General features: G+C 40.8%; 1 protein-coding gene across 1 annotated transcript in view; it reads right to left on the reverse strand.

The window, feature by feature from the left end:
• Nucleotides 1-23,561, reverse strand: part of LOC124799042 (C-Maf-inducing protein-like) — a 939,973-nt gene that overhangs the window by 12,442 nt on the left and 903,970 nt on the right. The window contains exons 8-13 of the mRNA XM_047262580.1: nucleotides 5,966-6,130; nucleotides 5,140-5,232; nucleotides 2,518-2,674; nucleotides 2,116-2,370; nucleotides 1,519-1,713; nucleotides 1,154-1,259 (exon numbers count right to left, since the gene is read on the reverse strand). Coding sequence (XP_047118536.1) covers nucleotides 1,154-1,259; nucleotides 1,519-1,713; nucleotides 2,116-2,370; nucleotides 2,518-2,674; nucleotides 5,140-5,232; nucleotides 5,966-6,130 — 971 coding nt within the window. The remainder of the gene's footprint in view (nucleotides 1-1,153; nucleotides 1,260-1,518; nucleotides 1,714-2,115; nucleotides 2,371-2,517; nucleotides 2,675-5,139; nucleotides 5,233-5,965; nucleotides 6,131-23,561) is intronic.

The following is a 23,561-nucleotide window of genomic DNA, read 5'->3' on the forward strand; positions in this document are numbered from 1 at the left end:
CCATGCATCAGTTACAATGCAATGTGCCTTCACAGCAGTGTTCATGGGTAGAGTATGCAATACTTGAGGTGTTCCATGGGTGCACCTGCTGCTATGCCCCCCAATGCTGGCACCTGGAGTTAGATGATCATGACCAACATCACCTTTAGCTTATAGATCATGGCCAGCTGCTCCTGCATCTGCACGCATCAAGTGTGTTCAGATACAGTGGGATGATCAGCTTCTGAAAAATTAGGTTTTTAATGTTACAGCATTTTTACTCATTCTGGGGTTGCTGCTATGACAATGGTGTGTATGCTATGCAAACACGTATTATACCAGAAAATACGAATACACCATGAAGTGATAGTTATGTTGTATGCATGACTGTAATGGGTTACACAGCTTTTTCTTTAATGTTGACTCAATGCAGCAACTCTGTGATGGATGTGGTCCTCTTTGTGTTGATACATGTACAATGCGTGCTGTGGACTGGACTGCGGAAGCTCATGTCATTGCATTACCATCCTTTGTTCAGAAACCACAAATATCTTTGACAATATTCAGCATGTGAACTGCACGAATGGCATGATAAGTGAAGCTATGTAGTATTTTCAGCCAAGTATCACTTCAGGCTGCCCTACATTGATGGCAATATATGTGTTAGATAGTAATGTGGTGAGCACATTCTGACAACCTACAACTGCTGAATGATGTAGCAGACTAATGCTAAATCCACTGCCTTGAGGTGCCATTAGACACAACAATGAACTCAGGTACCATATACTCAGGGAAATCTCAGTAGGAACCAATATTTTGGGAAGGTTTTATAGCTCTTGACACTGCCTTTCCTTCAGAAAATCCACATGCTACATTTTGGCAGGACAATGTCTATCCACAGGATCTCCAATTGCTTACATAAGACTACTTGTTGAATGTGCTTAGTTTTACTCTCTCATACAGCACTAAGAGCTGCCTGTATGATGTGATATTAAAATAGTAATTTAAGGAGCAAAGGTGCCAACACATCTACTTTTCGCTGAGTAGTCATCTTTATTCCTTAAATTATTTACATTCCACTAGGTCTTTGCATTACCATTATAGTGTTAGTATCAAAATTTAATGTCTGTTAGTGATGTAATAAACTCAGAACCTTTAAAGAGTAATTACTTACAGCAAAGAGCAGATATTCCTTTGTCTGATACTTGGGTCTCACAGAGGTTTAGTACTTGTAATTTGTGTAAATGTTCTGATATCATCAGCAGACCTGAGTCACCAAACTGTTTGGGAATAAAAACAGTCATTTAATAATTTGATAGTATTATACAGTATTTAACTGTATTTTGTCTGAAACAGAAATAAACCCAGTATTCTGGCTGATTTTGAATATTCCTCTAAGCAGACTGTATTAATTTAGCATCTTGCTATTGCAGTGCTTTTTTCATTGAATGTGAGAAATTTCTGATACTTGGAACCATCCCGTCATGAGTAAAGGCAAGACACACTATTTATTTATTATGACTGTTGTACAAAACTCACCTGTGTGGCCCAGAGGTTGAGGTATCTGAGGGCTGGCAGCTTGATTAGCTGTTCAGCACAGGCACTTGTCACATGTGTAAATGCCAAACTTAGGCATTCAAGGTTTCCGAATGAGCCACAGCTCAACAGCTGAGCAATGTCAGCATCCGTTGACCTGCTTGGTAATGTTAGCTTCCTTGGTCCACCTTTTTGTTGCTGTAAATATTCACATTCTCTCAATACTTCACTAGTATACATTTATCTACTATATGAAAACATCATACTTCTTACTAAAATTGATCAACAACAATAAATCCTAGTCTTCAGATGAAACAGTTACTGTTGTCAACAACAATGTATATTCAAACACATGGCAAACAAAAGCTTTGTAAGCAGTGAAACCATCTGAACAGATACATAGGACATGAATGACTCTTTTTCTTGCTGCGGCTTGTATCATGCTGAGACTGATCCTGTAAACTAAATGAGCTGTGACAAAATAATAATGCTAATTTGTCTTATTACTTGAAGCATCCATTAATAATCTCAGACAAGATGACATTCTGTTTCCAACATTATGACCCTATTAAAAGTAATATTAAAAGTAATATGACTTACCAATTCTCTCAAATGTTTTTGGCGCTGACAAAGAGCAGCATAGTGCTGTCGACCTGAGGCAGTACTCTGCAAAGTTGTGACGGCTTGCATCCTTTGGTCTTCAGTTTCCAACAGCTGCCACTCAAGCATAAGGCAAAGTGCCTCCTGGGCAGGGCCCTGGTCACGCAAGGCCAAAAGCAGGCATGCTTCCAGTTGCTTCGCTAATTGTGAAATAAACCTTTTTCGACGGCAGCAGCACTGGAGCAATGTCTGCAACTGCAGTAACACACAGGCTATTCAGATGCAAATAGAGTTATTATTTGTATAATAAATTAGAAATCAAAGAGTATTAACATATTGAAAGCAGTACAAGACATAGTGCAGGAGAAGAAATAGAAATTTTATTTCACTTTTACCACATACCATGAGGCACCATAGCTCGCCTTCATCAGTACAGACTGTGTTTGAAGGGCAATAGATATGAAACCAGCCCTCTTTCCCCTCTCGAATTCCAAGAACCATTTGATGAACTTCACATCGGGTATCTGTTCCAATCCTCTTGATGACCGGCATGAAATTCCTGCAATTGGTTTGAAACATTTATAATTCTGGAATATCAGCATGCACCTAAGAACAGATATAAAATTAAAACAATTCTGAATATTTCTGCCAAAGGTGTAAATATCAACTAGTAGAATGAGTGAGAAATTAGAAGTCAAGCAGGAAACATGGCACTTGCATAGGACCTATCAACATACTGCATCCAAGATATAATAAGAAAAGTATGTTCAGCATTCTTGTCCATGGTGTTTAGTTAGGTTCCCATATTGTGAACACAGTGATGCATTATGCATCTGAAAATCTACATGATGTAATGTGGTTATTTTGGCTAAGTGAAGTTACAAAGCAATTTTTAAAGGAAATTTTTTTGCACATGACAGTGTTCGCTGTGAAAGACTTGGACAACAACTGAAGCCACGCTGACTCACCTCAGTGAGGTGAGGCAGTGTGAAGTGTAGTGACTGCACACATCATGGGTTATCAGAAGGAACTATGATATAAGTGTACACACATTTGCCTTATGTTTGTTACTGAGAACCATACAGTTCTACACAACAGGCAGTATTGTGCTGATGTGTGAATGTGTGTGCGTTTTCTACCTCACAAGGAGAACTTTGTTTCAAGGCTTAAACATTTTGGCAGTCATTTTCATTACACCTGTCTGCAAATCAATACCTCCCATATGTGGTGAGTATCTCCACTGTTTATGTGAGTGTTTTATGAGAAATAGTAGGTAAGTGGTTTTGAGTAATGTATTGCATCATCTGTTTCTGTTAACTTAGAATTTTCTTCTGTTGTACTATTCAGCATCACTCCTTTCATTTTAGAAGATGACAAAAAGCTATAGTCAGCACACTAAGTTGGGAAAAGAGAATAATTATTATGTAATAGCTGAGAAGTGCTAGCATATACACATAAAGAACTACACCCCTTTAATTAATATTCAGCATTGTCATATCAGTTATCAACAAAAGCTGAGAAGAGGAAGAGAAATAAATGCAAGAGAGAAGGGTGTGGGAGGGGGAGTGGGGGAGAAAAATTATTTGTAGGAAATCAGCAGAAGAACAAGAAAGACAAACAGAATGAGATGGTGTAAATTTTTTTTAAACAGTGGAGTAAGTAACAAGTTGATTGGGTGTGAAAAAGGCTGTATGAAGGATAAATTCTAAAAACACGTTCAAACTGGGATGGTGAAGAGAAAGACAAGGAAGGAGTTTTATCACGTTTTAAGGAAGGAGAAACCTTCACTTATGCCTAAGAATTATTAAAACATGAGGATCAATGAAACAATGCACCATGAATTGTTTAATGAATTGTGTATTTATTGGTCTAGTTTTTATCTTACAGCACAAATTGCACAGATCTTACTGGACTGTTCAAAAGAGCTTAATGCAAATTTAATGGATCCACTTTTGATGGTCAACTTTTGTTACAGTGCATTCAGCTGATGTTAGATAGGATTTATTGAATTTAATGTCTGATCATTTGAAGCTAATATCATCTGGTTTACAGCTACTGCCATCTGGGTCTTGAAGTTCATTTGCATTGAAGAGGTAATTCATTTCATCACTAATAATGCTCAAAATTGTTTTTGGTTTATTCTTAGAATTTTGAATATTTTATGCATAGAGCATAGTTTTTCAATTTTTAATGACATGGTGTTGAATTTCATACCATCCTCTATAATGTACCTTTAACTCATCATTACAGCTAGTCATCTGCATTGAATGTTATCTCTTTCTTCCTGATATTACATACTTTGAACTTAGTTATTGACCTCCTTTTCTCTCAGCTTCCACTCTGAGTGCCACTGACCTGTTGTAAAGAAAAACTGGATTGATCGTGTTGTAAAAAATACTTTTAGGAAAGAATAACATTTCTCATATACTCTGTGCCCTTGGTAAAATTAATCTCACAAGTCCTGTAAATTCTCTCTGGGTATTTGAATGAGCCAGCAATTATGATTGTATGAAAGTCTGTTTTTCTCTTCTTAGCTAAGCCTGGCTGATGGAGATGATTTATTGTTGCTATTTAGTGCTACCATTCATTAGGGGCTCACATATACATCATGAAAGACAGCTGGATTTAAAAGTAAATTATTTTTCACTGTCGTGCTGTGTCCTACTCTTGTTGGAATGATACTGTGGTGAACACACTGAAGCTCTTGGTGCTCTTGATCAGTACTCCTCAAAATGAAACTGTTATCAATACAGTGACTTCCCAGTTATTTTACTAAGTCTATGATTACTCTCTTTAATTACCTGATGAAGTTTGAAATATTTGCAGTTGAGCATTGCACTGTCAGCATTATAATTGTGAAAGTAATACTCATTTGTTTCTGTGTGTGATTATTTCCATGCTGCATGCTAGATTGTATACCTCTTCATAACATAACTTGTTTTGTACCATTGTAGAAAATTATCAAAAGATAATAATTTGCTCCCATTTGAAGTACTTTTCTGACACAGATATTATTTACCTTACCTGGTGAATGGTTCACATCTCAAGGCATCTTCAGGGAAAGGGATGGGCTGCAATAGTTGTGCCAGACCAGGCCTCCAGTCATCATATTCAGAGCTGTTAAACAATCAGAACCAGAAATTAGTGCTTGCATGGAAAATGTATATTAGCTAAAGTACTTAAAAACACATTAAATCTACCACCCAACAGTAAAATTTATAGTTAAATGTGGAAACAGATGGTGGAGAAAGGATGTTTTCATGTGCTAGTTGGAGGGGGAATGTAAGTATATGACACGACAGTAGAACTGTAAGTTTTTCAACCTTACTTCAGCCAACAGAGAATTTTGGTGGACAGTAAAGAAGGACCACCCAGATAATAAGAGACAATCAAGTACATGAGGAGGAGTACATTTATGCCAAAAATTTTGAACTAAAAATCAGCTCTTAGGTCTTGAGCAATGGCTATCTGATGACCAACACTCTTGAGTAAGCAGGAGTTTCTTGAGTAAGCAGTGTGGGGACAGTGGAAGCAATGTACCCAGCTGGTGTTTACCATGCAGAGTGCTGAAAGTAATAGCATCCCAAGGAATAGAAGCATTTGTTTGGCCTTAATTTTCTGGATTCACAGACTGGCATCATATTGGCAGCCTCAAGTATCGAAAATATTTGTGGACAGTTGCAAAAGGAACAAGATAAGTGGCAGGAAATTTAGAGGAGGAGACTAGTTTAACAAAATTTCAAAACTGCAAAAACATTCAAAGTACACACTTACTTTTTTTCATTCCCATTTTTTTCATGAATCACACAGACTCACAGATACTTACACAGCAAGACTTACAGAAACTTACACAGCGAGAAAGATGGCTAGGCAGCAGGTAAGTTGTTGATCATCAGCTGGTTGTGGTACACCATTACGGCGAGCCTCAAAGTGGGCAAAAACTGCAGCCAGGCACACGGATACAAGATTAGGCAGCACACGAGGATGTGGGCAGCCAGAATTTGCCCCATGTACACTGCAACACATCCATTATGGAACTCAAAATTTTATAGCAACAATTGATACTGTTTTGCAAGAAATGAACCCTACAGAGTAGCATGAAGGAAACTACAGAAGGATTGGTTTGTAGCATCAGTGAATGAATGTTTCTTTTAAATACATTTTTTCTGTACAGTGAATATTAATTATGAATTATGCAGGTCCTAGTCATCCTTGCTTCTTCCCATACCAATGACATATTTTTATTAACTAACTTTCAAATGGCTGTCATATAGCACAATATTGTGAATTTTGCTGTTTATCTCCCACATTGTGCCCTGTCAGGCAGTAACCATTACTTGCTATATAATCACAATGGATTTCAAAGAAGCACTATTTCTCCAGATGTCACATGTGGTACATGTATTTGAAATGCCAACATCAGAGGAAAAAATGAAATACAGAATTTGAGTGTGATATCTTTCTACTTCTACATACATTACAAACTACAGCAAAATGCATGGCAGAGAGCACTTCCCATTTTACAATGTGTTAATGTTTCTTCTGGCTGCATTTGCATATGGAGCATGGAAAGAATGACTGCTTAAATGCTCTGTGCATTTTGTAATTAGTTTATCTTGTCTTCATGGTCCATATGGAAACAATATACAAGAGGTTGAATAATACATCCAGATTCTTCATTTAATACTGGTTCTTGACACCATCTAAGTAGGCTTTTGCAGGATAATTGACATAGTATCTACAAACAACAGCCAATTCAGGTTTTACAGCAGCTCCATGATGCTCTCTCACGAGTCAAAACAAACCTGTAATCAGCTGTGCTGCCCCTCCTTGAATATGTTTGGTATCTTGATAGTCATATTTGGTACAGGTCCCACATACTTACCAGCATCTTAAGATATACATATACATAGATACTCTGTAATCCACAATACAGTGCATGGCAGAGGATACCCTACACCGCTATTGGTTATTTCGTTTCCTATTTCACTTGCAAATAGAGTGAGGAAAAAACAACTGTATGTAATATACCTCCATATGAGCCCAAATTCCTCATATCTTGTCTTAGTGCTCCTTATGTGCATTGTATGTTGGAGGCAGTAGAATTGCTCTGCAGTCAGCTTCAAATGACAGTTCTCTAAATTTTCTGAATAGTATTCCTCAAAAAGTACATCACCTTCCTTCCTGGGATTTCCATTAGAGTTTCTGAAGCACATCCATAACATTTGCATGTTGTTCAAACCTATCAGTAACAAATCTAGCAGCTGCCTCTGAACTGTTTCATAGTCTTCCTTTAATCTGACATGGCCAGTTCTCAAGAATAGGCCACACTAGCGTCCTAGGCACAGTATCCTTACAATGAACTACACTTTGTTATAATTCTCTCAATAATGGGGAGCTTAAGTAATTTGTAGGAAATCTCCTTTGTAGACTGACTGTATTTTCCCAAGGAATCAAAGCCTACAACCTGCTTTACCTGTGACTAAATCTATGTGGTCATCCTATTTCAGGATCATACAAATTGTTACATCCAGGCATTTGCTTGAGTTGGCAGATTCCAACTGTGATTCTCTGAGGTTGTAGTCATAGAATATTTATTTTGTAAAATGTATATTTTTACATTTATGTATATTTAAGGTAATTTGTCTATTTTTGCACAACATTGAAATACACTGAGAGACAAAAAATGATGCACCATTAAAAAATTATCCAGATGGGATGGAAAACATTAGATGTGATATAAATATACAGAGAAACAAATGATTATAATTTGGGAGAAATTCAATGATTTATTCGAGAGAAAGCAATTCACAAATTGAACAAGTCAGTAATGCATTGGTCCGCATCTGGGCCTTATGTTTATTATTGATTGACAGAGTTGTCAGAAGTCCTCATGAGGGATATCATGCCAAATTCTGTCCAATTAGCACATTAGATCATCAAAATCTTAAGCTTGTTAGAGGGTCCTGCCCATAATGCTCCAAACCTTCTCAACTGGGGAGAGATCCGACAACCTTGCTAGTGAAGGCTGGGTTTGACAAGCACTAAGATAAGCAGTAGAAACTCTTGCTGCATGGGAGCGGACATTATCCTGCTGAAATTTAAGCTCAGGATGGCTTGGCATGAAGGGCAACAAAATGGAGCATAGAATATTGTCAACATACTGCTGTGCTGTAAGAGTGCCGCGAATGACTACCAAATGTGTCCTGCCATGAAATGAAATGGCACCCCAGACCATCACTCCTGGATGTCACCCCTTACAGTGGTCAACAGTCTGATTGGTATCGCACCGCTGCATGTGGCACCTCCAGACACGTCTTTGTTGGTCATTGAGACTCAATTCGAAGCAGGACTCATCATTGAAAACACTTTTACTCCAGTCAATGAGATTCAAGGCCGAAGATGTGTTTGGGGATGCCCTGCACAGCTATGGGATACCAAGCTGTCATCCACCAAATGTGCTGACAAAGAGGGGTGAAGGTCTGGAACGCCATTTCATTTCATAGCAGGACCCCTTTGATTGTCGTCCACAGCTCGCTTACAGCATAGCAGTATGCTGATGATATTCTATGCCCCAGTTTGATGCCTGTAAGGGCAACTCAACCAGAGAATAAATTTCAGCAAGATAAAGCCAGCTTGCACACAGCGAGAGTTTCTACTGCTTGTCTTCATGCATGTCAAACCTCAACTTGGCCAGCAGAGTCACCGGATCTCTCCTCAATAGAGGTTTGGAGCGTTTTGGGCAGGAACCTCCAACCAGCTTCGGATTTTGACAATCTAATGGGCCAATTGGACAGAATTAGGCATGATATTCCTCAGAAGGACATACAATAAATACGTCAATCAATGCCAAGCCGAGTAATGGCTTGCATAAGGGCCAGAGGTGGACTAGTGCATCACAGACTTGCTGAATTTGTGAATCTCTTTCTCTTGAATAATCCACGACATTTTTCTGAAATTGTAATCTTTTGTTTGCCTTGACATGTACATGAATCTACTGATTTCCTCTGTGGTGCATCGTTTTTTCCATCTTAGAGTATATTAGCAGTATTCCCTTAATGAATTCTTTAATGTAAACATTTCTACATTGTAAGTTACATACAACACATTGTACTTGTAATGTCTGCTATTATCACTTTGTAACGGAACACGATAACCTACTTTGGCACATAAATTTGCATCAGGCCAATGATATACTTCAGTTCTATCAAATTTGTAGCTTCTAATGTGCAATTATTGTAATTTAATATTTTATTGTTTTACATCTCTGTTCCTTTTTGGAACCTAAGCTTATAATTGTTAGCATATTTTGTTCCTATACACATATTACAATTTTTATCTATTAGAATCTGTGAGTCTACTGTCCTCATGTATAATTATGACTTGTTCCATACCCTTGCAATCTTCATGTGAACTGGACCAACAGTGTACAAATCAATAATAAATAAATAAATAATTTTTTGAAAGATCTAACCACCATTTGACTGTTAATGTCAGTTGCTGCTTAGACACAGTGTAGTAAAGTTTAGAAACCTAACTGTTTGTCCTGCTATTTTTCTGATACTTTGCTACTCGTGCTTTTATTGTGCTTTAATCTGTTGCAGTTGTAACACTTGATAATAAGCTAAGGTCGAAATCTAGATCGTGAAATAAACCTGTTCTATAGTCAAATGGCAGATATATCTTTCAAAAAAAAAAATTTATTTTACTGTGGCTACATACCAAAGTAAAATTATTAAATAAATAAATGTCTGACTAGATATTTATACAGATTTTTTTTTCAGATAGATAATTGTATCACCTGCAGAAAGTGTGATGTTGCCATTAAAATACAAAGCAAACGGCAAGAGTTCCACTATACTTTCAGAGGGAACACATTTGATAATGACTCTCTATACATGGTGACATTCTGCGTCTTCCCTCAATCTAGTCACAAATTTTGTTTGCTGCCCCATATGATCAGATTTTTATTGATCAACATTGGTATGGAACCAACTCAAAATCAAGAAATGTTGCATCCACAAGGCTGCCTTGATCTATGGCCTTCACAGTGCCATGTGAGAAAAGCTTGAATTGGGTTTCACAGGAGGGATGTTTTTGAAATTCACGGTGGTAGGCATGGAGCAGGTCATTCTGTTCGGTATGTTTGAGCATAGAGTACATTTCAGGTTTCTAGAACAGATTGGCATCTATGAGATTAGTTCGTTGTTCTGTGGATCACTTCCATCACCAGTCTTGTATATGGGTGCGACATCTGCTTTCTTCCACTTATCAAAGCCCTCATTATGTATTACTATTGGAACAGGTCACACAGTGTATCTGTAATGAACAATAAGTGGCAAAATGAAGTGGAGCGCCGATGTAAATTCGGTTCTAGTCAAAACAAATGGAAGGTTTTCATTTCTTTGCACAGTGCAACTTTTCTATGGAAGACTTGGCATGTTGTACTGAATTCTGAGCAAACAATTGGGTCGCAACCAGTCTCATATAAAGCAAAATATTCAACGATCACAGAAAAAAAAAAAAAAAAAACAGGCGAAAAAGTTTGGAGAGTGAATTAATAAAAAAAAGTTGATTAACGTTAAGACGATGGTTTTAAAGTTTTAGGTGTTCTGCATTATCTCCCTGCCATTTGAGAACAATGTACAGAACGTTCATACAACCATGTGAAACTTTGAGAAAAGACCTTTTTTGGGATGTTGTTCAACTTGCTGTTATGTAGTCAAAGTGTTGATCTTTTGCATAAATTTCTGCACTTTCAGTTTCGTGGTTGGTTCGCACTGATAACACCAAGTCTAATCACTCATTATGATTGTTTTTCCAGAAACGAAGTGTCCTCATTTTGCACTTTCATTACCTTGTCGTTTTTGTTCAGGAATCAAGGTGTACGGGAGAAACTATGCACACACTTTTCTCAAACGCTTGATTTACACTGACGTGCCAAAGAAACTGGTATAGGTATGTGTATTCAAATACAGAGATATGTAAACAGGCAGAATACGACGCTGCGGTCCGCAACTCGTATACAATACAAGTGTGTGGCGCAGTTGTTAGATCGGTTACTCCTGCTACAAGATTTCGGTGAATTTGAATGTGGTGATATAGCCGGCACACGGGCATCGAGGTAGCGATGAAGTGGGTATTCTCCTGTACAACCATTTCACGGGTGTACCCTGAATATCAGGAATCCTGTAAAACATCAAATCTCTGACATTGTTGCGGCCAGAAAAGTATCCTGAAAGAAATGGACCAACGACGTGTGAAGAGAATCAATCAATGTGACAGAAGTGCTACCCTTCCGCAAATTGCTGCAATTTCAATGCTGAGCCATCAACAAGTGTCGGTGGGCGAACTATTCAACGAAACACATCGTCATGGGCTTTCGGAGCCAAAGGCCCACTCGTGTACTGTTGACTGCACGACACAAAGCTTTACGCCTCACCTGAACCCGCCAACACTGACACTGGAAACATGTTGCCTAGTCGGACAAGTATCGTTTCAAACTTTATCGAGTGGATGGATGTGTACGGGTATACACACAACCTCATGTATCCGTGGACCTCGCATGGCAGCAAGGGACTGTTTAAGATGGTGGAGGCTCTGTAGTGGTGTGGGGCATGTGCCATTCGAGTGATATGGGGCCCCTGACACTTCTAGATATGGCTCTGACAGGTGACATGTACATAAGCATTCTGTCTGATCACCTCTATTCATTCATGTCCATTGTACATTCCGACAATTCCAGTAGGACAGTGCGACACCCCACACGTCCAGAATTGCTACAGAGTGGTTCCAGGAACTCTCTTCTGATGTTAAAACTTCCCCCCGCCCCCAAACTCCCCAGACATGAACATTATTGAGCATATCTCGGATGGCTTGCAACGTACTGTTCAGAAGAGATCTCCATCCCCTCGTACTCTTGCCGAATTATGGACAGCCCTACAGGATTCATGGCGTCAGTTCCCTTCCGTACCACTTCAGACATTAGTCGAATCTATGCTACGTCGTGTTGTGGCACTTCTGCGTGCTCGTGGAGGCCCTACACGATATTAGCCAAGTGTACCAGTTTCTTTGGATCGTCAGTATAGAAATATTACTCCATTGTGATTTGTGACAACAAGTTGACACACTACGATTGCTCGTCCACCACTTAACACTTACTGCTCGCAATTGACTGATCGAATGCACATAATGTTGTTTACAGCTGTTAGTTCAAGCTGCCACCGCAGTTGCTGGGCTGATATTGTTTACATGCCGAGAATAAAGTCAGTCCGAAACTTCCCGGATGGACGGTGTTCGCATAGCAGAATTACAGAAGCATCTAACATTCTGAATTGCCAGGTTGCCTCCATAAATTTTACTCCCGTGGTTCTTAGAAATAATTTTCTGTGAAAATCCTGCACACTTCACGAAATGGACGTAGTCGGCGTTCAAGAAATGATCAACACAAACCATAAACTTACACCATGAACATCGAATGAAAAATGGCGCGCCACATGATCACGATGGTTCGCACCATCAAGATCCAAGGCGAACTTCTTACAAGTTACAAACTATGGGGGACCTCCAGCTAGGTATCCACTATTAAAGAATGCTGATAGAATCGTATAGGTATAACAGGCTGGTGAAAACTGATAGAATGCAACAACACATGAAAGTCTGTCGTGGAGCTTATCTGAAACTGGCTATCCTTCAAGGTGTTGCTGCAGATAATGCTATAATATGTTATATTGGCATGGAACAATCGAACACCCTGTGGCTGAATTTGTCCAGTGATTTCAGGCGGCATGAACTGCAATGTCACACACATTTCAGGGTGTATAGTTTGCTCTAAATGAGAATGATTTTTATATGCAGACCAGAAATCAAGAACAAGCAAGTTATTTTGACCAGCTACTGGCCAAAAGCAGTGCCCATACCATAGTTGTAGTTCTCTTACACCCATTTCCCACTTTTGCTTGCTGTGAGGAAATATTCCCTACTGCCCTTGCAACATCACGCACACGAGAAAGAATCGTAGGTGGCAGAGCATCTCCAACTTCTTACAGCACAGTAAAAAACTTTCTAGTCAATTTACCACGACAAGACAAAGACAAACTCCCATGCGGAAAAAGGTAGGATCCCTCACTAGCAATAATTATCTCAGAAACAGGTATAGTACGGTAAGCTAAGATTTCCCGAGTTTCAAAGGATTCCAAATCGGCTCTTCCTGCATTGTTACAAGCAACGAAAGCTACAGTTAGCCATCCGTTACCTGTGTTGCAGAATAATCTCTTATTAGGTAATTTTTATTATTAGGGTAGATTATTATTACCTCAATAGATTAAAAACCTCAAAGTCCTGCTCAGACGCACAGCCGTAGGCCATCCTAGAAAATGGCCTCACGGTAAGTATACCAATGCGTTAAGGCACTGATGTTAGTTGATCTTGATACAACTCTCTTGGTACCTCTAATTTCCAGGGTTTCTTTCACATGCATGTCCTCTTCAAATCCACATTGGTCGGAATTGAAAAGACATTTCTTACTGAACGATGGGATAAGTTTTATTATCTCACCTACAAATTTTGTGGCCGATTCCGCAGTTCACTGTGCAGCATCAAGTTGATGCTTTATTTGAAATTTCGTTATCTTATGTCTTCCAATTCTGTAGCACTGTTTGAAGCTGCACAAATGACTACTGCTTCCCTTGTAACCACTGTAATCTACACTATGTGATCAAAAGTATCCGGACACCCACAAAAACATACGTTTCTCATATTAGGTGCATTGTGCTGCCACCTACTGCCAGGTACCCCATATCAGCGATCTCTGTAGTCATTAGACATCGTGAGAGACCAGAATGGGGTGTTCTGCGGATCTCACGACCGTCGAACGTGGCCAGGTGATCGGGTGTCACTTGTGTCATACGTCTGTACGCGAGATTTCCACACTCCTGAACATCCCTAGGTCGACTGTTTCCGATGTGATAGTGAAGTGGAGACGTGAAGGGACACGTACAGCACAAAAGCGTACAGGCCGACCTCGACTGTTGACTGACAGAGACCGCTGACAGTTGAAGAGGGTCATAACGTGTAATAGGCATGCATCTATCCAGACCATCACACAGGAACCAATATGCATCAGGATCCACTGCAAGTACTATGATAGTTAGGCGGGGTGTGACAAAACTTGGATTTCATGGTCGAGCGGCTGTTCATAAACCACACATCGCGCTGGTAAATGCCAAAAGATGCCTCGCTAGGTGTATGAGCATAAACATTGGACGATTGAACAGTGGAAAACCGTTGTGTGGAGTGACGAATCATGGTACACAATGTGGCGGTCCGATGGCAGAATGTGGGTATGGTGAACGCCCAGTGAACGTCATCTGCCAGCGTGTGTAGTGCCAACAGTAAAAGTCGGAGGCGGTGATGTTACGGTGTGGTCGTGCTTTTCAAGGAGGGGGCTTGCACCCCTTGTTGTTTTGCGTGGCACTATCAGAGCACAGGCCTACATTGATGTTTTAAGCACCTTCTTGCTTCCCACTGTTGAAGAGAAATTTGAGGATGGCGATTGCATCTTTCAACATGATCGAGCACCTGTTCATAATGCACGGCCTGTGGAGGAGTGGTTACACGACAATAGCAGCCCTGTAGTGGAATGGCCTGCACAGAATCCTGACCTGAATCCTATAGAACACCTTTGGGATGTATTGGAACGCCAACTTCGTGCCAGGCCTCACCGACCGACATCGATATCTCTCCTCTGTGCAGCACTCCGTGAAGAATGTGCTGCCATTTCCCAAGAAACCTTCCAGCACCTGGTTGAGCGTATGCCTGCGAGAGTGGAAGTTGTCATCAAGGCTAAGGGTGAGCCAACACCATATTGAATTCCAGCATTGCCGATTGAGGGCGTCACGAACTTGAAAGTCATTTTCAGCCAGGTGTCTGGATACTTTTGATCACACAGTGTAGGTGGTTCGCAGTTTGATGTGCATTATCTAATAGGTCACTATGATAGTGACCTGTTTCAGTATCACTTCCACTTGTTAAGCACGTATCGTCACCATTGTACTCCTCATGCACATTGCCCGCACAGTCGAGTTTATACGACACTACATATTCCACTGACTCATCTTGCAGAAACGCTAATATTTGATCTGCCACATCTTTCTCACTCTGCGAAATTCCTTGGGCCCTTTTCTGACCAAATGTCAACTCCGGCAACTGTTGTAGATATAATGCAATGTTTGCTTTGTTTATCATTGCGATTGCTCTGCACTGTATCAAAACCACAAGCACTCTAGCACTATTGAGTGTTACTCGCCGACTAAGCAGTTCAACTGCTCTCTATAGCCTCATGCTGTGCTCACCATTGGGTACCTCCAGTACAGCCCCCTGTTGCCATTAGCAACCAGTATTTTGGTTGCGTGGCAGACAATATGTGGGGCGTCGAATGCCGTAAACATCATTGTCCGTTTGCGACCTTGCACTCAAAGGGTTCATTATATGTAAAACGAGAAAAATATTTTATTACAGTCCGTGAAAAGTCATCGGACATGGATTTCACAGCTAGGTCCCGGCTGTAGGTGTTACCATCATGGTTAAGATAAGCGTTTCCCCTTTTAATCTGAAGCAGAGAAGAGTTTTTTAAATAAAATTTCGTCTGAACCAATTTCTTCACGATATGCTTAATTTCGTTTATTACAGCTTCAAACTTTTACAGAGGAGAACTTTAATGGTAATGCATATTGAATATTTTCAGTTGGGTTTCTATGAAATTGTAAAGTTTCTTCGCTAAGATTACGTGATCCTCTGCTGCTGTTCTGCTCCAGAGGTTGACAATCCCTGTGTATGCCAGGTTATTGAAGGAAGTATCAGTTCAGGTTTGGACGAGAAATGTATACTTCATACGAGTCAAATGCGACTCTCGAATTGGGCAACATCGAAAGGGCAGCCGCTTTGTGCCGAAAGAGACTTCCTCGAGTAAGTCGTCCCCAGCTATCTCAAACGTAGGCGTCAGACACTAGTTTGCTCTTAGATGTGTTTTGTGCGCACGGCCACCGAAGCGAAGACGCCAGTCGACAAGAAGCGGGCAGGTTTTCCTCTTTCCTCAACGCCTCAGTGCCTCCCAGCCTTCAGTGCCTGCAGGCGACTATCAGACGGAAGCCACTTCACTGCCGAAACGGAGCGTGGTGGATACAGCAAAGCGCCACTTGGGGTCGCTACGTATGTGAGCGTTTCTGTTCCCGTTAGCTAAGGTTACATCATAATTCAAACATAATTATGTAGAAGCTATATGCCAGGCTGATCCTATGTTTTCTATAGTCGTCGGTTTGAATCTAAATATTTAGCATACACTTCGGCTCTACAGCCAGTCATGAAGAACACAAAAAGTAATTATAGTATCCAGTAGCTGTAAGGGACCACGGAAGACTTTCTTTACATCTACATGCACAGTCTGCACACCACTTAAGTGCTCGGCAAAGGGTAGTAAGCGTGGTACCAAATGTCAAGGTTTCCTCCCGTTCCAATCGCTTGTGGAGCGCTAAATTTAGTCCAGTTTTGTCTTTACGGTCCCTTCGGGAGCGGAATGTATGGGGTTGTAGGGTATTCCTAGATTCCTCATTTTGTAGGCATGCTTTCTCGGGATAGTTTGCATTTGTCTTCAAGCGTCTGCTAGTTCAGTTTCTTCAGAATCTCTGTGACACTCTCCCACGGCTTATGCAAACCAGTGGTGTGATCGAATTTTGCACTCCGTAGCGGAGTGTGCTCTGATGTGAAACTTCCTGTCAGATCAGAGCTGTGTGCCGGACCTCGACACGAAAGCAGGACTTTTTTTTTTCGAACCTGTGGCCTTTCGTACTGCGCTTCTTTGAATACGCTCAAAATCCCCTGTTAGTCTTATCTGGTATGGGTCGCACACACTCGAGCAGTATTGTAATGCAGGTCATACGAGTGTATTTTAAGCAGTTTCCTTTCTACAGTGACTGCATTTTCCCAGTATCTTATAAATGAACCGAAGCTTGCCACCTGCCTTACCTACGATGCTTTTTTTTTTTTTCTTTCAAAAATTATTTATCAATAGTGACTGTACAATTTTTCATCTACATCTACATATATACTCCGCTAGCAATAGCAACCAAGTAGTGTGTGGCTGAGAGCCCAATTCGCGCCGAAGTCATATCCCCCCCCCTCTCTGTTCCACTCGCGGATCGCGCGAGGGAAAAACGAGTCTGAACGCCTCAGTACGAGCTCTTATTTCCATTATCTTTGAATGATGGTCATTACGCGATTTGAAAGTTTGTGGTAATAATATATGCTCTACATCCTCGGTGAAAATTGGATTTCGGAATTTAGTGAGCAGCCCCTTCCGTTTAGCGCGTCGTCTATCTGCAAGTGTGTCCCACTTCAAACTTTCTATGAGATTTGTAACGCTCTTGCGATGGCTAAATGTACCAGTCACGAATCTTGCCGCTCTTCTTTGGACCTTCTCAATCTCTTGAATCAGACCCAACTGGTAAGGGTCCCACACAGACGAACAATACTCTAAGACTGGACGAACTAACGTATTGTAAACTATTTCCTTTGTTGAAGTACTGCATCGCTTCAGGATTCTACCAATAAACCGCAATCTAGAGTTCACCTTACCCGTTACTTGTGTAATCTGATCATTCCATTTGAGATCATTTCGAATAATCACACCCAGATACTCGACTGATGTTACCGCTTCCAAAGACTGATCATTTATTTTGTACTCATAATTAATGGGGATTTTCGCCTTGTTATACGCAGAGATAACTGCCAGTCATTACACCACGCATTTATTTTCTGCAAATCCTCATTCATTTGTTCACAACTTTCGTGTGATACTGCTTTCCTGTAGACTACAGCATCATCGGCAAACAGTCTAAGGCCGCCGTCAATACCATCAACCAGATCGTTTATGTAAATCGTAAAAAGCAGAGGACCTATTACGCTGCTCTGGGGCACACCTGAAGTTGTTTCTGTTGAAGTTACCCCGTTCAGGACGACATACTGCTAAAAACTGCTTAGAAAATTTTCTATCCAACCGCATATGTCATTGGATAGACCGTAAGCGCGCACTTTTTGTAGCAAGCGACAGTGCGGAACTGAGTCGAACGCCTTTCGAAAGTCGAGAAGTATGGCATCAACCTGGGAGCCGGTATCTAGAGCCTGTTGTAATATCATGCACAAAGAGGGCCAGCTGTGTCTCGCATGACCGCTGTTTCCTAAAACCGTGCTGGTTTCTGCAGATGAGCTTCTCCGAGTCTAGAAAGGTCATTATGTCTGAACACAAAATATGTTCCATGATTCTACAACAAATCAAATTTTTCAACATAATCAGACGTATTCACATCAAGCAGCACACAAAAATGTCTATTGCTATTGGCAAATTTTACCAGGTCTCTCTTCTGTGGGTCGCCAGATATTTGTAATTTCGTTTTTGCAACTTGTAATTGGAGTCAAGCCCAAACAGATCCTATTTATCAAGTCTTTCATACGACGCCCAGCTTCGACGGAGTCTGCTTGTTTCCGATTGCAAACAAAATGAATTTTGCAATGGATTTTTATGTGCCCATTCGATAGAGCGGCCCCAAATAGTCTAGTGCGATATTGCTTTTATGGATGTGTATTAACAGGAACAGGAAAACACCAAAAATAATCAGTGTTCCAGCAGCGACCGAGCCGCGCTTCTTCAGTAGCTGTCAGTGCGGCCTACGGCGCTGTTGTCGATGTTGGAGCATTTCCGGTAATACACTTACTGTTTCCGATGATACACAGCGTTGAAGGAATATCGCACTACACTAATCAGAGACCGCTCCGTCGAAAGGGCATGTAATATTCCACTTTAAAAGTCATTTTGCCTGTAACGGGAAACAAACCGACATTTTCCATCGACTCTGGGCGTCGCATGACGGACATGATGATCAGCATTTGTTTGAGGTGACTCCAGCTACATGTTGTACGAATGAAATTGCAAATGTCTGCCGAAACACCAGAGAAAATGATCCTGACGACCGTTAGTAGAGACACCCTGTATGAGTTTCACATTCTGTTACCACAGTAATTAACATTTCCTTCTTTCTTTTAGAGGCTGGAGCTACAGGAGTATCGCTACCAGCAGTTTCATCGTCATCTTATTTTGCTTCTTCAGTGCCATCAGCCAAGATGAAAGCTGCTACAATGCCCTGCTGCGCTGGCGTCATCAGTTTCTTCCTCCGCAATCTCTCCTCGTTTTTCTGGGTGTAGAGTGTAATGTTGAAAAACGTGGTCGCTTGCCCACTTTCCACTGTCAGTGAATGCATGTTCAAAACTACCAATGCCGCTGGCTATGCGGTAAAACTTAGGAAAGTGGCTATCTCAGCTGTGTCGTCCATTTCAGACGCTTCTTTTGTTTTCCTTCAAAGCATGTCTTTGTACGTAGTGTGTGCCTACTAGCAAGGGCACGCGCACCAAATTCATCAGAAGGAAGCCACAAGCAGCAGGCAACCAGATAAAAACTGCAGCAGCGTGATCATTCCACTTCATTTTCGTGCAAACTGTTGAAAGGAATTTTCACCTCAAGAGGGAATAAAAAGTGTAAACTAACGCAAACTACAACAAATGTGTATCTAAACGTAAACAGACGTCTGATGATGAATCTGTCGGTTCAAAACTGGTTAACTGCCTTGTTTATGTGAATAAGTAGCATTTTTATAAGGGGCTGGTTGCTGTTTTCTTCTTTTTGAGAATCAACCTGTACGTTTTTTCGTTTTGCAAAGTGTATAATTTTACTTTTCTGTATATTTAAAGCAAGGTACGGGTTAGACGGTAAAATGCTTTTAGGGGGGATGGCTGAAGGTATGCGTCCTTATTCTACAGCAATAGTCCCCTCTTTAATGCAGAATCCACGTTACAGGATCATGACACAGTAAGCTGCCAATTATCCAGGGTGCAAATTATCTGGCTTGCCGAATCATTGCATATTTCTGGCTGCTTCAGCAAAATAAAAAAAAGAGCGCTGCTTGCCCTTCGCTATTCTTTTGTGGTATGAAGTACGTTTACAGCTCCCAGTGGCTGTTTGCGCAAAAAGAGGCAGTCCAGTGATCTATTGTCACAATCCTTTAAAATGAATGGGAATGACAGAAGTGAGGAATGAGAATTCATAATTCTCATAAGCGATGGGTACTGCATATTTGCTAACAAGGGAACCTCCCCATCGCACCCCCCTCAGATTTACTTATAAGTTGGCACAGGTATAGGCCTTGAAAAACTGAACACAGATCAATCGAGAAAACAGGAAGAAGTTGTGTGGAACTATGAAAAAAATAAGCAAAATATACAAACTGAGTAGTCCATGCGCAAGGTAGGCAACATCAAGGAGAGTGTGAGCTTGCGAGTGCCGTGGTCTCGTGGTTAGCGTGAGCGGCTGCGGAACGAGAGGTCCGTGGTTCAAGTCTTCTCTCGAGTGAAAAGTTTAATTTTTTATTTTCAGACAATTATCAAAGTTTAGGCACTCAAACATAATCAATTTCGCTCTCCAAAATTCCAGGACATGTTCAGATTTGCTTGGATATATGCAGGTTTTGACGGTCTACACACGAAAAAATTTGAAAATGTTAAAAACATATGTTTTGACAGAGCACAGGGAAAACTGTGCGACTGTGAAACTGTTGCATTCATTTGTTGCAGTTTATGTGACAAACTCTTATGTTTTCATCACTTTTTTGGGAGTGATTATCACATCCACATGGGGGCAAGGTAGAAGAATCTTTTTACCCATTCGCCAAGTGTGTAAGTTTGGTGGGTCGACAACATATTCCTGTCATGTGACGCACATGCCGTCACCAGTGTCGTATAGAATATATCAGACGTGTTTCCCTGTGGAGGAATCAGTTGACCTTTGACCTTGCGATCAAATGTTTTCGGTTCCTATTGGAGAGGCACGTCCTTTCGTCTACTAATCGCACGGTTTTGCGGTGCGGTCGCAAAACACAGACACTAAATTTATTACAGTGAGCAGAGACGTCAATGAATGAACGGACAGATCGTAACTTTGCGAAAATAAAGAAAGTAAAATTTTCACTCGAGGGAAGACTCGAACCAAGGACATCTCGTTTCGCAGCTGCTCACTCTAACCACAGGACCACGGCGCTCCTCAGCTTGCACTCTCCTTGATGTTGCCTATCTTGCGCATGGACTACTCAGTTTGTATATTTTTCTTATTTTTTCATAGTTCCACACAACTTCTTCCTGTTTTCTCGATTGATCTGTGTTCAGTTTTTCAAGGCCTATCCACTGTGTCAATTTATAACTAAATCTGAGGGGGGTGCGATGGGGAGGTTCCCTTGTAAGAAACGACATTACAGTACCATTCAGAAACAATTTAAAGATAATTGACAGAGAAAGACCAACAAATTACAACGATCGACTGTTGGGATTCACTCCTCTGTAACATCAAGCAGCACTTCGTGCTAAATTTGCAGGCACGGAGCATGTGAAGAAATTGTGGCATGAAACTTCCTGGCAGATTTAAACTGTGTGCTCTACCATATGAGCTATCCAAGCACGACTCACGACTCGTCCTCACAGCTTCATTTCTGCCATTACTTTGTCTCCTACCTTCCAAACTTCACAGAAACTCTTCTGTGGACTTGAAGAACTAGCGCTCCTGGAAGAAAGGATATTGCGGACATGTGGCTTAGCCACAGCCTGAGGGATGTTTCCAGAATGAGATTTTGACTCTGCAGTGGAGTGTGCGCTGATATGAACTTCCTGGCAGATTAGCTTGGATAGCTCGGATGGTAGAGCGCTTGCCTGCGAAAGGCAAAGGTCTCGAGTTCGAGTCTCCGTCCGGCACACAGTTTTAATCTGCTAGGAAGTTTCATATCAGCGCACGCTTCACTGCAGAGTGAAGATCTCATTCTGGAATTGTAGTATGAATAGCATGCATTATTCCGTTGTCAGCTGCAAAAGTTTTCAACGGAACTGAACGAAAGGTTTGGAGACTTCATATGGTACTGCAAAGTATGTTGGTTAATTCAAGTGGCATGCCTAGAACTTCTTGTTAAATTTATAAAGGAAAAAGAAGGGCCGTAACGAATATTAGAACATATGGAATGGATTGCAGAATTTGCGTCTTAAGTCTACTTCATTACACACTGCCCACAGTGAGACATTGCAAGGCAACTTCTTTCCTATTTGATGAGGATGCATTCGAAAAGAAAAATTGTTTTGTAGAAGAGACAAATTCTGAAAAAGACAGTCCAGTTATCTAGACTCATTAGCATTAAAGAAAAAATGAGGTTTGAAGAATTCATTGTGGCCTTGAAAGAATTACAAATGTAGTTTTATAAAGGTTTCGAGAACACTGTCAATCTTACGTCTGTTTCAGAGACCGTTTGCCAGTTCAGTTGAAAGCCTCACTGTGCATATGCAGATATAACTGACTAAGATGCAAGGTAATTTCAGTTTTAATGATAAATCTTTTTACGTTAAAACTGTCCAGGGCGTCTACGTTGCTTTCCTGAGGTAGTATTTCCGAGTGTCCATAATGAAGATGCAAAAGTGCTACAATATTTCTATCGATATATTAATGTGAAAGAGCTGTTTTAGCTTATGAAACTAAGTAAGTCGCTATTACGTCGCGACTTGTGTGCGAAACTCTGAAATTGTCCGCGTCTGTCCATATGCCGACGGGTTGTACCAGATACAATTATACTATCGAAAATTTGTGTTGTTTGTGAACTGTTATGTTCAGAAATGTGAAATGTAGCTAATACGAAGTCGTATGCAGTGCGACTGCACTGACATTTAAATGCGGCACGTTCGCAGTCCTTGCGCTCAGATAGTGTGGCGTGGCAGTGGGGAAATGTACGACGAGGCTGAGCGCTTTGGCGCTCAAGCCTGGGCACGGCCCCTGAGCCGAAATCTTGGGCGCCTCTGAGCTAAGGGGTGCAGATATAGAGAACAAAGGATGTTTGGCAGAGGACGGGAGATAAGGCGAGGCGATCGAGAGACTTGTTAACGTGCACACCGAGGCACTGACATGGGTTGGTTTGTTATAAAACAAAATATGACAATATTCATTTGACTATATCGATGTTTAGACTCTCCAGAGAATGCGAACCGCTGTTGATAAAAAAAAAAGAATGAAAAACAGAAACAGAAACAATGGACGAGTATTTTCTGAAAGTGAACTGAAAGCAAGTGATTCGAAGTACAGTGTGTTGCAACTGTGACTTTGAAAATAAGTAGTCAGTTTCTGGTTAGTAATGCAGAATACAGTGATATTTCAAATGTGACATGTACTGGTAGCACACTTTGTAAATTCAGTACATAGCGGCTTCCGGTGAAAACGTGTCTTTTGTATTGTCGGTGTTGTTCAGTTATCGATTCAGTGTCGTGCATGCGTTAACCTGGTTAATAAGGAGCGTGCTGTATTTTCATAGCATATGCCATGA

Source organism: Schistocerca piceifrons, chromosome 5 (assembly GCF_021461385.2).
Source record: "Schistocerca piceifrons isolate TAMUIC-IGC-003096 chromosome 5, iqSchPice1.1, whole genome shotgun sequence".
Taxonomy (NCBI): Eukaryota; Metazoa; Arthropoda; class Insecta; order Orthoptera; family Acrididae; genus Schistocerca; species Schistocerca piceifrons.